Below are 14,675 nucleotides of genomic sequence, written 5' to 3'. Positions count from 1 at the left end.
AGTCCCGGGATCGAGTCCCACATCGGGCTCCCTGCTCAGCAGGGAGTCTGCTTCTCCCTCTGACCCTCCTCCCTCTCATGCTCTCTGTCTCTCATTCTCTCTCTCGCAAATAAATAAAATCTTAAAAAAAGAAAAAAAAGATTTTTTATTTTATTTATTTGCGAGAGAGAGAGAAAATGAGAGGGAGAGAGAGCATGAGCAGGGGGAGGGGCAGAGGGAGAAGCCGACTCCCTGCTGAGCAGAGAGCCCGATGTGGGACTCGATCCTGGGACCCTGGGATCATGACCCGAGCCGAAAGCAGACGCTTAACTGACTGAGCCACCCAGGCTCCCCTTAGCATAGAGTTTTAAAGACAAAGAGTATTTAAAAAAATAGAACCAAAGTCATTTGATGTTCTCCATAAACACAAAGTTTGAAAATCACCTCCCATTACTGCCAATAGCGGAAGGCTGACAGAATGGAGCAGAACCCGTAAGACAGGCAGCAAATGAAGAAGAGGATGCCATCGAGGGGCCTCTGGGAAGGGTTGCGTGTTATCACAAGGCCAAGGGCTAAGGAGTTCTTCTGGAGCTATCCATACCTGCCACTTAGCAAACACAATCAGCCAGGGAGCACTTCTGGGGGCTGTGCTGGGGGTGGGGGTGGAGGGAAATGTCCCCTCCAAGGATGAATCAGCAAGTGTACGAGGCAGAAAGAATAGAAAAGGCAACGCTGAGTCATCTTGCCAAGCAAGGCTTACTTCTCCCATAAGTTCGGCGTGGACCTTGGACACCCCGTAGATCGTCCTGGGCCTCTGAACACAGAGATCGGGAGTTGGATTCCGGGGAGAAGTAGGTCCAAAAGCTCCGATTGTGCTAGGCACAAACAATCGCAAGTTGTGCTCTGCTGCGACATCCAGGACGTTATGCAATCCTGAAATGAACGGACATGACCGCAGTCTGAAAAATCTCCTACCGAAGACCTGGAAAAACTGGCAAATCAGCCATTTTGGGCAAGACCCAGAAACTTACCGGTGATATTTACGGCTCTGGCCAAGGATACGTTTGCTTCCCCAACCGCACTGAGCAAAGCACTATAATGAAACAACCAGGTGATGCGGTTGTTTACCACGATCTCCCGAAGATTTTTGTAATCCAGAATGTCGGAATAAATAAATGGGCCTATGAGGAACACAGCAAAACCATAGAAGTGCAAGTTTGTGTTTTTTTTAAATTTTTTTTTTTTGCAAGTTTGTGGTTTAAAAAGCTAAGTGGACCTTCTCCCCCACCTCTGTTGACTCGTGAATTCCATTAGGATCAACTTGGTGACTAAACCATTTGGACCCTATGCAGCATTTTGCTTATGAACAAACCCCAACCACCCCCTAGGTAATAATAGCTAGCGCTTATAAAGGACTTACACTTGCCAGGCGCCGTCCTAAGGGCTTTCTGTATATTTAGCTCTCATACAGACTTTGAGGGAGATCTGTTTTACCAGCAAGGAATCTGAGGCACAGAGAAGTAAGAACTAGCCAGGATCAGAGAGGAAGTGGGAGAACGGGGGTCACAAGCAGGCAGCTGGCTCCAGAGTTGGCGCTCTTAATACCACCCCCACATGCACACGGTGATTTCACTCTGCTGAAAAGTTAAGTATTTTAAAAAGGATATAGAGGTGGATTTTTTTTTTTAAGATTTTATTTATTTATTTGTCAGACAGAGAGAGATAAGAGAGAGCGCAAGTGAGCAAAGCTGGGGGAGCAGCAGGGAGAGGGAGAGGGAGAAGCAGGCTCCCGCTGAGCAGGGAGCCGGATGCGGGACTTGATCCCAGGACCCTGGGATCATGACCTGACCCGAAGGCAGACGCTCAACAGACTAAGCTACCCAGGCGTCCCTAAAGGTGGATTTTTATTTATTTTTTAATTTTATTTATTTATTTTTTTAAAGATTTTATTTATTTATTTGAGACAGAGAGAATGAGAGACAGAGAGCATGAGAGGGAGGAGGGTCAGAGGGAGAAGCAGACTCCCTGCCGATCAGGGAGCCCGATGCGGGACTCGATCCCGGGACTCCAGGATCATGACCTGAGCCGGAGGCAGTCGCTTAACCAACTGAGCCACCCAGGCGCCCCCTAGAGGTGGATTTTTAAAAGAACATACAGCTTGGTATAGAAGAACCACAAGCATGACCTAGGGAGAGTCAGTTTGGTGCAGGGGCATCTTCCCCCACTACAGCAAAGTACCGGTAAGCCAAAGGCTGACATGGAACCAGGATGGACCAGGAGATGTTATAAACATGTTTCTAAGGTAGGAGAAAACTTGGGGAGTTTGCAGTGTTTGTGTGTGTGCACAGCAGTTTAAGAGCAAGACTATGTTGGGGTGCCAGGATGGCTCCATTGGTTAAGCACCCGACTCTTGATTTCACCTCAGGTCATGATCTCAGGGTCATGAGATCGAGCCCCGTGTCGGGCTCTGCGCTTAGCACGCAGTCTAACTCTGTTGGGATTCTCTCTCTCTCCCTCTCACTAAAATAAATAAATCTTCCTCTTTTTTTTTTTTTAAAGAGCAAGTCTATGTTGAAATAGGAGGATTAATTTCTTCAAATTTTTAAAGTTCCTTGTCCTCATTACAGGACTTGATTTTTCTTTTCCCTCTGAGCGAAGAAGTTAACTAAATACTCAAAAGGCAGGAATCAAAGTTTTTATTCCAAAAATCCTATCCCAAATAACATCCGAAGGTATCATTCCCAAACTTTACTTCAAGTTCAGAGAGTTCTCCTGTTCTTGTAACTCTTGAACAAGCAGCAGCATTACTGTAGACATCTCACAGAACTATGAGGGACCAAAATAGGAGGTTTTTTTTTTTTTTAAGAGAGAGTGAGTGGGGGGTGGGGTTGTGTAGAGGAGAGGGAGAGAGAGAATCCCAAGTGGGCTCCATGCCCAGGACAGAGCCGGACCCGGGGCTCGATCTCACAGCCCTGAGATCGTGACCTGAGCTGAAACCTAGCACCCCAAAACAGGACATTTTTAAAAATCACACAGTTGGGCCTCAATAATGCCTTTCTTTTCATCATAAGCCTGGTTATGAGCTGTTGCACACACTGATCCCATGAGCTGCCTCTCTAACTGCATTTTGAAACTCAAAGATAAAACAAAAGCAAGGCATCTTGATCTCTTACCACTGTGGAAGATGTGATCAGGGGGTTTCCTTATGTCAGACAAAATCACATTGTCCTTCCCAAATCGTTTCCTGAAGGGAAAATCAAAACACGTGAGTTGGTACCTCTAGGATATAACTGGTCCAATGAAAATGCTCTTTTAAATAGGGCAAAGGACCAGTGTGGGAGATGATGACCCATGGAACTGCTACAAGTCTATGATATTAAGAGCAAAATAAAATGATTACATGTTGCCATAGATAAGCTACACATACTGAACAACTCAGATTTTCAATTTCAGCTTTTGGGACTCTTACCTCAAAAGGTTAGCAAGCCCCACTCCAAGCTGGCCAAGACCTCCTAGATGAAGAAGAAAAAAGTGGAACTTTAATCCAAATCTAACCAATTCAATTATTCCCAGAAAATAGTAGCAGAATAAGACTATATGGCAATCTTAGCTAATGAGGGAAAGCCCCAGTCTGACCTGATAGAACTAAGTTATGTCTTCCAAGCTAGGACAGAGATCAGGCAGGTAATATTAGCTGCAGAGACAAAACTCTTTCTAGCATGCAGTGGCTGACAGGAAGCAAAGGTGCAAGAGGAGGAAGATCACAAGAAAGTTGGAGAGCCTCCTAGCTCCTTGGGCCAGGAATTCCCTCTCAGACCTGCCCTCATTATTTGATGGGCTCTGAAGCTTGAGTGCAACAGGTGCCGAAACAGTCAAAGCCAAATAGAACAGTCTGAGATCAGCCTCTGGTAGGATTATCCAGAAGCCCATTGCCCATTAGAACTGGGCTGGGGTGTGAGAGGGGAAAGAGGGGACAAACCAGGAAGTCAGCTGAGAAAAAGGCAGACAACTGAATCAACAAGGAGCCATGAAGAAAATTAAAAATGAGGATTAAAGGTTCCTAATTTAGAGGCTTAAAAATGCCGCTGAGAAGAGGGACATCCAGGTGGCTCAGTCGGTTAAGCGTCTGCCTTCGGCTCAGTTCATGATTCTGGGGTCCTGGGATCAAGGCCAGGGCTGCCAGCTCAGTGGGGAGTCTGCTTGTCCCTCTCCCTCTGCCCCTCCCCCTGCTTGCTCGATCTCGCTCTAACAAATAAATAAATAAATAAATTTTAAAAAAAAAGCCACTGATTGAAGTGGGTAAGCTGGGGGCCTTGAGTACAGCTGGGGGAATGCAACTGCAAATTTCATCTGGGAGAAGTAAATGAGGCGGGAGATCCAGAAAGTGGGATTTCCTGTAAGCGCTTGTTACCGTGGGACTAGAACCGGGCCCACTGACAGGACCACTGGGTTCTAGGAGATGCTCTGTTGGTGGAGGCAAGAGGGAGTAAACCACTACCAGATAAGTGGGGTGAACCAGGGAGGAACGGTGCAGAGGGGAAGTGACTCCACCTCAAGTCCATTTCCAGTCAGAGAGAGGAGGCAGTCAAAGAAACACACACACACACACACACACACACACTCTGCGAGGAACATAAGAAGCCAAGGGGAAGACAATCTGGTGGGAAGAAGGAAATAAAGTGTGTCCATCACATCAGAGGTGGGCTTGGGTTGGCTGGAAGGACTTGGAGTGCCCGGAGAGGCTCGGAGTGAGGAGGGTACGGCCTCAGGGGCTGGGTGGACAGGAGGTGAGGAGCACAGGGGGCCAGTCTGGGGACACTGAGATCAACGACATTCTAAGATGGTGGGGACGGGTTCCTCGGGCAGGCCCTAACGTATCTCCTCTGTCTCCTACACACAAACATGCAACAGCTGCTGGGCATGGATGATGTGCAGTTTGGGTTGAGGAGCTCGGCCAAGAAAAGATGCACCTGATGCACCGCCCTAGTCCCTGCACACTCGCTCCCCGTGAGTCCTCACCTCCAGGTGAGGGCAGCTCCTCGGCAGCTTCCTGCACCGCCCCCCCGCCCCTTTCCTATATCCAACCTTCAGACAATAAAAAATTACAACATGCAAACAAAGCACTGGCAACAGTGACACAATAAGGATTTCGGGCTTGCCATATTCTGGAGGAAGCCAATCGTGGAAAAGGTCATTTCTGATGACATGGTAGCCGTTCCAAAACCATCCAGAAACAGCACAGGAAAAAAAAAAAAAAAAACAACAAACCAAAAAAAACGACGAAGAATCAAGTTGCAAATGTGGAAAAAAGAAAAACAAAAAACAAAAAACCCAACCTGTAATTAGGACGCGTGGCTGGTCTGTTCCAGAGAAAGAGGTAGAGTGGAAGCTGGCGTCTGCTGGAATCTGCCGAGGGGAGGTGCCCAGAAACTGGAGCGGCGGGGTAGCTGTCCAGCAGCCACAGGCTGGGCTCCCCAACATCTGGCCCGCGACCTGCCGCAGCAGCCTAGTGACCGGCATTTCCCCGAGAGTACCCTGCCATAAAAAAGGAGCAGAGTTCATTACGCAACCTTTTATGCTCCCGACCCCTCCAAACACAAGCTCGCTGAGATTGTCAGCTCACGGGCTAAGTGGATTGGACTCCCAAACTGAACTAAGGAGACTGCTGAGTGGGCCAACAGGAAGCCCGTCAAGAGCCTACCGCGAGCTGGGCTCTGTGAAAAGGGGATCAAACCCGGCAGGCAGACAAAAGCCGGGCAGAGATTTAGAACTGACACCTCACAATGCTGACATGGACTGCATCTGATGATCACGGTGGAGGGGACCATGCATACAGCTGGAAATACCAAGTCAGTACATCCCAGTGAAGCCTTCAAATCCTCACAGCTGTTAGCCGTCTGTCCATGCACCATTGGAAGGCACACACAGATCCCAGATTAAATAACCTAGTGCCCTGTAAATCTTATGCAAACACTCAGTCGCTATCCTTAGAATGAACCAGACCAGAAAAGCAGATAGTTAAGATAAAAAGGCCCTCAGTGATATTCGGTAAGCTGTGACTACTTTGTTTTACTGCCCTCTCCTTTCGAAAGGATCATCTGGAAGAGCCCTTTTCTCCTTTCCCTCCAGATCGCAAACATTTTAGTCTTCCTCCTCTTCCTCACCAGTTTTATTGCTCACTGACCATGAAATCAGTTCTGGCCTTAAGAGGTCAAGACGGCCCAATCACATAAGGCTTGTGACTGGAGGCGCATGCAGGCCTTTCACCCCACCTGCACCCTCCCCGCCCCCGCCCCCGCCCCCCCCGCAAGCGTGTCCCAAGAGTAAATCAGAGCCACACAGCGAGCTCTGCTGCTTCCCCTGCTCTGAAGTCAGGCCTCCTGCACTCTGCACACAGCCCTGTGGCTTCCACAGTCAGATTTCCAACAGAGTGGGGTGCCTGGGTGGCTCAGTCTTTAAGCATCTGCCTTCGACTCAGGTCATGATCCCAGGGTCCTGGGATCAAGCCCTGCATCGGGCTCCCTGCTCAGCGGGAAGCCTGCTTCTCCCTCTCCCACTCCCTCTGCTTGTGTTCCTTCTCTCTGTGTCTCTGTCAAATAAATAAATAAAATCTTAAAAAAAAAAAAGATTTCCAACAGAGCTGGCAGGTGAACCTTCAGAGCCGACTCTGGTGATCGACCCCCTTCCAATGAGCTCACCAGATCTAACCATCTTACGTTTGTAAACTACAGTTGAAGATCCTTTAAGATCTGAACTTAGCCTGCTCCCACATTCAACTCAGTGCCTTGAGGAGAGGACACTAATACACAGCCCTTCAAAGCCCTTGGGACCCTTCATCCCAGCTAACTTTGCCAAACAAGCAGAAGAGAGCCTTCTGCTGGAGCATCTCTGGCTTGCTGTGGGGGTCAGGACTGGACCAGGGGCCCCCACTCTGGGCCACATTATAGGAAAGGCCCAAGTGTCCCTCAGAAGACCTTTGGGGAAATCATCCTTTCAGTCATTATTGTCACCCAAGACCGGGTAAGAACTCTGACTCTTTTGGGGGGGAAAGGGGGATAGAATAAATTATAATTTTTTTTAAAGATTTTATTTATTTATTTTGACAGAGAGAGACACAGCGAGAGAGGGAACACAAGCAGGGGGAGTGGGAGAGGGAGAAGCAGGCTTCCCGCGGAGCAGGGAGCTGGATGCGGGGCTCAATCCCAGGACCCTGGGATCATGACCTGAGCCGAAGGCAGACGCTTAACAACTGAGCCACCCAGGCGCCCCAAATTATAATTTTTTATTGGAAAACATGCATAACTTGGAATGGATTTGAGGCCAATTGTGCCATAAGCAAATTTTCTTTAAGTAGCTAAACACAGTTTAAAAAGCAAGTAACAATAAAAGAAAATGTTTCTAGTAAAGAACCAGCAGTACAAAAAAAAATAATGTGTGAGTATGTGGATCATACACCCATTTTGCAATAGTGCAACTCTGAACTACATATTGTTGACTGTCCATACTCCACATAAGAGTTATGGCTCCTCGCTTCTACAACACGCTGACGCTTCCTAACAAAAACTGCTTAAAAAAAAAAAAAAGGCACAACCCAGATCTTCCCTCATTTGACCAACTCCATCTACGCTGAGGTGTGCAGGTCTTAGATTTATCCAGAGGGAGCCACGTGCACAATGTGACTGGATCGATTTTCTCAAGGAAGGTTTCAGGACAATGACAATAAGATAAGGGAAGAAAACAGGGAAGAATGAGGTCCTAATCACCCATAGATGCGTGTTTTTGGACAGCAGGGGGGAAACAAGGAAGAGGCAGATAAATAATTTGGTACAAGAAATTGAACACATTCTGTACAATGTCCGCACATCGCTGTCATCGTGAGTACAAACTTTTCATAGTTCACGTGCCCATCACCATAAATATCTGCTTCCCTGTCCATATCAACCTCAGCATCTGCTCACTTCTCTCCCAGGTTTGTCATCACACGGTGAAGCCCTGCAATCATACAGCTGTTTCCATCTTTATCAAACACACGGAATGCTCTCTAATTTCCTCCTCACTGTGCCTTTCATTTCTCTTGCCATCGTTGTCAGAAATTCCGGGCCGTTAACTGGGCCGTGACCATCAGCATTCACTCCATTGATCGTGTCCCGTAACTGCTTCTGTGAGGTTCTGTCCAGAGAAATATCGTTACAGTTCCCATTGCTTGTTTTGGTTTTGTTTTAAAGAGAGTGGTGAGGGGGGAGAGGAAGAGGGAGAGAGAGAATCCCAAGCAGGCTCCATACTCCGAGCAGAGCCGGATGAGGGGCTGGATCCCACGACCTGAGATCATGACCTGAGCCAAAATCAAGGGTCTCACACTCAACTGACTGAGCCACCCAGGCACCCCGAGGCTCACATTCTTAACTGAATATAAAGCATTTTAGGTTAACAATGTGGACAATTCTTAATTAAGTTGGTTCTTCTTATTTCACTACTATTAATAACTAACATTTGATGCTCACTCTCTCACTATATGCCCAGTTCAGTGAGTGAAGCAGCTCTTCACCACCAAGCAGCACTACTGTCCCCATCATAGGATTGCTCTCATTAACAAGGCATGCACATTAAAAACAACAACAAAAAAAACTGCCAACCATCTACAGCAAATAGCTTTTCCAAGTCAAGATTATCACCTTGCTACCACCAAGTTCAATGGAATGGTCTTAAGGCAGCAGTTCTCAAGTCTTCTGGTCCCAGGACTCCTTCCCATTCTTAAATATTGAGGACTACGAAGAGCTTCTTTGTATGTGGTTTACATCAAACATTTGTTGTGTTAGAAAACAAAACTGAGAAATATTTAATATATTAATTCATTTAAAGCCAATAAACATATTTTTATGAAAATAACTATATTTTAAAAGAAATAATGAGTGCTACTGTTTGCCTTTGAGGCAGACAACAAAGATGTACAAACAGCTGGATTCTCACATCTGCTGTTGTACCCAATCTGTTACTTAAATTGAAGTATGTAGAAAAAATCCAGACTCAGTGAAATAGTGGGGAAAGAGAGCAGTATTTTAAAAGTCTTTTTGGGGGTGCCTGAGTGGCTCAGTTGGTTAAGCGTCTGCCTTCGGCTCAGGTCATGGTCCCAGGGTCCTGGGATCGAGTCCCGCACTGGGCTCCCTGCTCAGGGGGAAGCCTGCTTCTCCCTCTCCCACTCCCCCTGCTTGTGTTTCCTCTCTTGCTGTCTCTGTCTCTGTCAAATAAATAAATAAAATCTTTTAAAAAAAAAAAAAAAGAAAATGTATTCCAATCATCCAAGTATGAATAACCATAGTTTTTCATTCATTCCTTGAAGCAAAAATGATTTTTTATGGGAAAAAAAAAAAGTGGCCAGTTCAGCTGACAAATAAATAAATGAAATCTTAAAAAAAAAAAAGACACTAACTTAGTCTTCATGTTTGCAGCTAAATTTTTAATTTGACAACTTTCTCTATTATTAGGAAGTGACAGTGCTAGGATTTCTTTCATGCTTTTTCATCCAAACAAGGTTTTACTGTGTTTCTCCAGCCACTGCAATTTGATAACCTATCCTGCTAGATGCTTCAACAGCTTTTTCATTGCTAGTTTGAAAGCTGTAACAAATCATTCTTGGCTTTTTAAGAGTTCCTCATATCTACATTTAAGTCATTCAATTCATTTTTCTTTAGAGGACTCTGAATGGTTGATCTCAGAACGCTACTGGCACCGTAATATTATTCAAAAAGGTTCTACAGCATAAGACACATAATGTAAATTTCTAGCCACTGTAAAACTGATGAAATCTGTCACATTTTTAGGTCTTATTTAGTTCTGTCCACTTCTCTGAAGTAAATTCCTCCCTTCCATTATTGAGGGAACTCCAATAGATCATTTCATTTTTTTCAGCATTTATAAACATGGATGGTATAGCTCTGAGTAGAAAAATCAAGTTTTCTAGTTTCCCCCTGTTTAGCCAAAAATCTATCCTTAAATATAAAAATATATAAATATCTTTTCATTTTAGAATAATTTTATATCATTTAAAAATTTAGAAAAGTTTTCAAATCAAGACTACGAAGTATAACTTACTTTTTGTTGTTGTTGTTTCCATATAGGCACAAGGAAAACTTAGGGATTTCAAAGTGATGGCTTATAAAAGGAAATGAAGTCACAGAAATGATAACAGGTATAACTAAAGATAGCTAGTAAGTGTGCAATAGAAGTACTAAGAATTGAATTCATCTCTGAAAACACATTATTTATACTCCAAGCTTACCCTTAGAAGGTTCTAGAAACACAAGCTGCTAGAATACACGAGCACACATTTCATTAACCATCAGAGGAAAAGTTCATCGCGAGTCATGGAGACCCTGGAAAAAGCCACTGTACACTTATAAGAGAAAGAATGAAAATGGCAAATGACAACTTAGTCTTATTTTTAAAATAGTTTGACCTCATGGACCCTACAAAATGTCTCAGGGAAGCCCAGGATTCCCCAGATCATACTTTGAGAAGAGCTGTTCTAAAGTAAAATTTGCTTTGCCAACCTAGTTATTAAATTTATATATAGGGAAATCATCAAAGATTCTCAGTCCCTCTTTAAAGATTAGATTATAGTCCACAGACTCCCTCTCCCAAGCACCTTGTTTACTTTAACTGCAAAGGGATGAAAAAGAAACAGGTCAACAGACTCTTCTCCAGAAATAATGGAGTGCCTCCCTGACCTAGGTCTCTCCAGGGTGGTTATTATACCACTTCTCCCATCTCCTGGCATTTACCCTCTCTGTGTGAACCACAGAACTCTGAGACAGCAGTGACATCATGAAGAGGGTGGGGCTGATGGAGAGGAAGACTCAGAGCTCAAGTGGATTTGGTCATTGTATGGATATGATGGGGCTAGATAAGGAATCAAGGAGAATACTGAGGTCTCTACTGTGTGCTGCTGTAAGAATGGGCTCCCTGGGGAAGCAGGTCAGATGAGAAGACAGAGTTCGGTTTTGGACACGTTGGTCTTAGGTGCCAGGAGACAATATGGCTGTCTCTCTCATGAGGTTGTGAGCTCTTATGAGCAATTCCTAGCAGTACCTGATGCATGTCAGTACTAACCAAACACGGTGTGGAACAGACAGACCGGAAGGAGAAAACAGGAAATATCAAGGGTTTGCCTACACCACGAAAAAAATAAATAAAATTTAAAAATAGAATGCCTCTGTTCACAGAAAAAATTACTTTGGTTTCTCAGGTGAAAAACTTATTTCAACTGTGATTGCTCCGAAGATTGATAATTCTGTTTCAGGAATATTAAAAGAAACTGCAATTTGAAATATTTAAGACCAACAAAATAGGCCTTTCCTAGAGGGTGCAACATCAATTTCCCTTAATGTTCTCACTGTCTTGTGATCTCCCCAAATTCCAGCTCTAATCATTCTTAGTCACGAAGGCAATAAATAAATAATATCTCCGGCACTAAAGCATGAAAGTAAAAGTTTCCAGCCACTGACAGATAAATGGCTAAACAAAATGTGCTATATACACACAACAGTATATTATTCAGCCTTGAAGGAGATCCTGCCACAGGCGACAATATGTATAAGCCTCCAGAACATTATGCCAAGTGAAATAAGCCAGTAAGCAAAGGCCAAACACCATATGACTCCACTCTTATGAATTATACAAGGTATCTCAAGTAACGAAAATCATAGAAAAAGGAAGTAGAAAGGTAGTTGCCAAGAGGTGGGGGATAAGAAGGAAGGAATATTAGTGTTTCATTCATTGACATATAGTTTCAGATTTGTAAGATGAAAAAGCTCTACAGATCTATTGCACAGTAACGTGAACATACTTAAACACTACTGAAGGGTACACTTAAAAGTGGTGAACATGGGCTCCTGGGTGGCTCAGTTGGTTAAGGGACTGCCATCGGCTCAGGTCATGATCCTGGAGTCCCTGGATCGAGTCCTGCATCGCATCGGGCTCCCTGCTCGGCAGGGAGTCTGCTTCTCCCTCTGACCCTCCCGGCCCTCCCCCCTCTCATGCTCTCTCTCTCTCTCAGTCTCTCTCTCAAATAAATAAATAAAATCTTAAAAAAAAAAAGTGGTGAACATGGAAATTTTACATTATGTGATTGCAACTACAATTTAAAATAAAACATTTAAAATTCATTTTTTTAAAAAAAGTCTCCAGCCCCAGTGAACGGTCTGCACATACATATATTGCTGAGGAGCTAGAAAATTCACCCAATAGAGATCAATACTGCCTCCAGAGACCTAACAGTTCAGCTGATGCCTACTAAACCCCAGTCTCATTCAAAATCCCAAGCCCTTGTCCCACTTAACTCCCCAACCTGTTCTCCCCCCACCCTTATAAACCTGCTGAAACCTATTCTTGTTCATCTTTTCTCCCAGTCTCAGGGGTCTCCAGGAGTGGTCGGTTGCTCCCAACCTTCACTCCCTACACCTCAAAGTGGGGCTTCCTACCCTGCACTCTGTGAAACTTATTTCACAAAAGAGGTGCCATCTGCCTAGTTGACGATTTCCTGGCATCAAACCCTCCGGCACTGAGCTGCTGACCATGCCCACCTTCATTCCCGTACCCCCCCCCCCCGCGGGTTCTCCCACCTCTTAGTCTGCTTTAAGGACCAATAAGGCTTATAAAACACATTTGCAAGGCAGTCCCTCCTTTAAATCTTCCGGTCCATTAAATAATAATAAATGTGTACTCTTAATAGAACTGACCCAAGGAAAAATCAGGCACCTCCTAAATCAGAGCACGGATGAAACGCCTGCTTTCCTGAACTCTTACTTAACCCTCACCGTACCCCTGAAGCTGGGATCTTCTCTCCAGGGTGAACTGACCTGCCCAAGGTCAGGCGAATAAATCACCAAGAGGGGATAGGAAATCCGATTCGTTGAGTCTCAAACCGTCCTTCCACAACCCCCACACTTCTCCTCCAAGAGATGCGATCAGGTACCCAAGAAGACAAACCGGAAGCATCCCGGTGGTCGCGCTGCGGGCCCCTTCCCCTTCCCCCAACCCCCTTCCAGCGCGGTTCCTCCCCGCCTCTCCCCGCGAGGGCACCCGACCAGCCGAGGGGGTTCGGGACGCCGCCACTCTCTCGCCGCGTGAGCCTGCGTACGCTACTTTGCCAAACCTCAAGTTTCCTCAATCTTAGGGGACAATGATAGGGCCGCCACACTAGATTGTTGAGAACAATGAATAGAGCAATCTATGAAGAGCACTTAGCAAACTGCTTAATGTAAAGACTCCACCAACGAGCTGGTAAAGTCCGGACTTACCGTGGTGATGATCGGAAAGACAGAAAAAGTCTAGAAAAAACTCCAGAGCTCTAAGCTGGAGATACAGAGGGTCTCAGCGGTCTGGCTCTGCAGAGCGGGAGGAGGACGCCCGGGAGAGGGAACCCAAGAAGACGCCGGGAGTCAGGCCAGCTCTAGGTGGAAAGGGTGTCGGGTCCCATCCTCCCCGGGAGATGACTGGATAAACCGGTTTTATGAGAACGGCCGCGCCTCTCCTTATTCCTTGGCGGAGGGTGTCCCAGCAAAGTGGAAGGGGCCGGGTGTCGTGCCCTGTCGACCCCAGCAGCGCCCCCGGCCCCGCGCCCCCCGCCTCCCAGCTCTGCGGCGACCGCTGGAGACGGCGCTCACGCCAGGACCACACCGATCGGGCCAGCCGGAGTCAGGTGGGCCCGCGACGTCGGCCTCCGCTCCGAAAGGGGGATCTGCTCCCGGGGACAGCAGCCGGGGTAACGTCCCGCCGGCGCCGCACTGACCTTCCGACTGAGGCGCCCAGAGATGCTGCGCTGCGGCGCGGGAACGGGAGCTGGAGCTGGAGCTGGAGCTGGAGCAGCGCAGCCCGGAATCCCAGCGCCGCCCGTGGAAACCCGAGCCCGCGCCCACTGCGCGGCGCCTTTATCTTCTCTGCACCCGAACACGCCCCTCCGCGCACCAATCCCTTTCCTGCGCGGGGGCCCCGCCGAAGGCGGCGGGTCACTAGAGTGCCGGGGTGCGGGAGGGGTCCGGGGAGGGAGGGCCCCGATTGCCTCGGCAACCCTTTCCCCGCAGGTCTAGGCCTCCTCCTCTGACCAACAAAGTGGAGAGTTAAGGAACGGCCAGCGGCGCGTGAGAGTCCCGCGCGCGCAGCGTCTCCCGCAGCAGCGGGGCCAGCCTCCCGGTCTCCGCGTGGGCCCCGTCCAGGTGCGCGCGGCTCCGCAAGGGCCTTCCCCTCCTCGGAAATCGGCCCCTCTGTAGCCCCCGAGAACCCGCTCGGGCTGGCGTTGAGGGGCTCCGCGGGGATCTGGGGACGCAGGAGAGGAAGTTGGAAGGATTGGCTGAGGAAACCGCCCTCCTAATGCCCTTTTATAGTCATACCCTCTTCTCACCACAACTCTACTTAATGACGGGAGGCAACTGTTAATGTGTTCTTCATTTCTGTAATTTTGTCAGTTCAAGAGTGTTATATGAATGGGATCATAAAATATGTAACTTTTGGGATTGACTTTTTTCACTCAGCATAAGTCTCTGGAGTTTCACTGAGATTACTGTATGCATCAAAAATTCTTTTCTTTTTATTGCTTAGTAGTTACTCATGCTATGTATGTATCACAGTTTATTTAATCTTTTACCCATTGAAGGGTATCTGGGTTGTTTTGGCTATTATGAAATAAAGCTGTTATAAACATT

General features: G+C 46.7%; 1 protein-coding gene across 3 annotated transcripts in view; it reads right to left on the bottom strand.

The window, feature by feature from the left end:
- The window catches only part of LOC102730065 (L-threonine 3-dehydrogenase, mitochondrial), a 17,991-nt gene extending 4,085 nt beyond the window's left edge, over positions 1–13,906 (bottom strand). Inside the window, exons 1-6 of one of the 3 annotated variants that reach the window (XM_031041140.2) lie at positions 13,766–13,906; positions 5,316–5,514; positions 3,449–3,491; positions 3,153–3,223; positions 1,011–1,160; positions 740–912 (exon numbers count right to left, since the gene is read on the bottom strand). In XM_031041140.2, coding sequence (XP_030897000.2) covers positions 740–912; positions 1,011–1,160; positions 3,153–3,223; positions 3,449–3,491; positions 5,316–5,499 — 621 coding nt within the window. In that variant the 5' untranslated portion in view covers positions 5,500–5,514; positions 13,766–13,906. Of the gene's footprint in view, positions 1–739; positions 913–1,010; positions 1,161–3,152; positions 3,224–3,448; positions 3,492–5,315; positions 6,220–13,274; positions 13,444–13,765 lie in introns of those variants that run through there. The other 2 variants (XM_031041141.2, XM_031041138.2) reach the window with 2 other exon arrangements.
- Positions 13,907–14,675: the final 769 nt, after the last annotated feature.

This window comes from Leptonychotes weddellii, chromosome 2 (genome assembly GCF_054177405.1).
Source record: "Leptonychotes weddellii isolate Sample4059 chromosome 2, ASM5417740v2, whole genome shotgun sequence".
Classification (NCBI taxonomy): domain Eukaryota; kingdom Metazoa; phylum Chordata; class Mammalia; order Carnivora; family Phocidae; genus Leptonychotes; species Leptonychotes weddellii.
The sequence above is the reverse complement of the archived record's forward strand: the minus strand, read 5'-3'. Positions and strand labels throughout refer to the sequence as shown.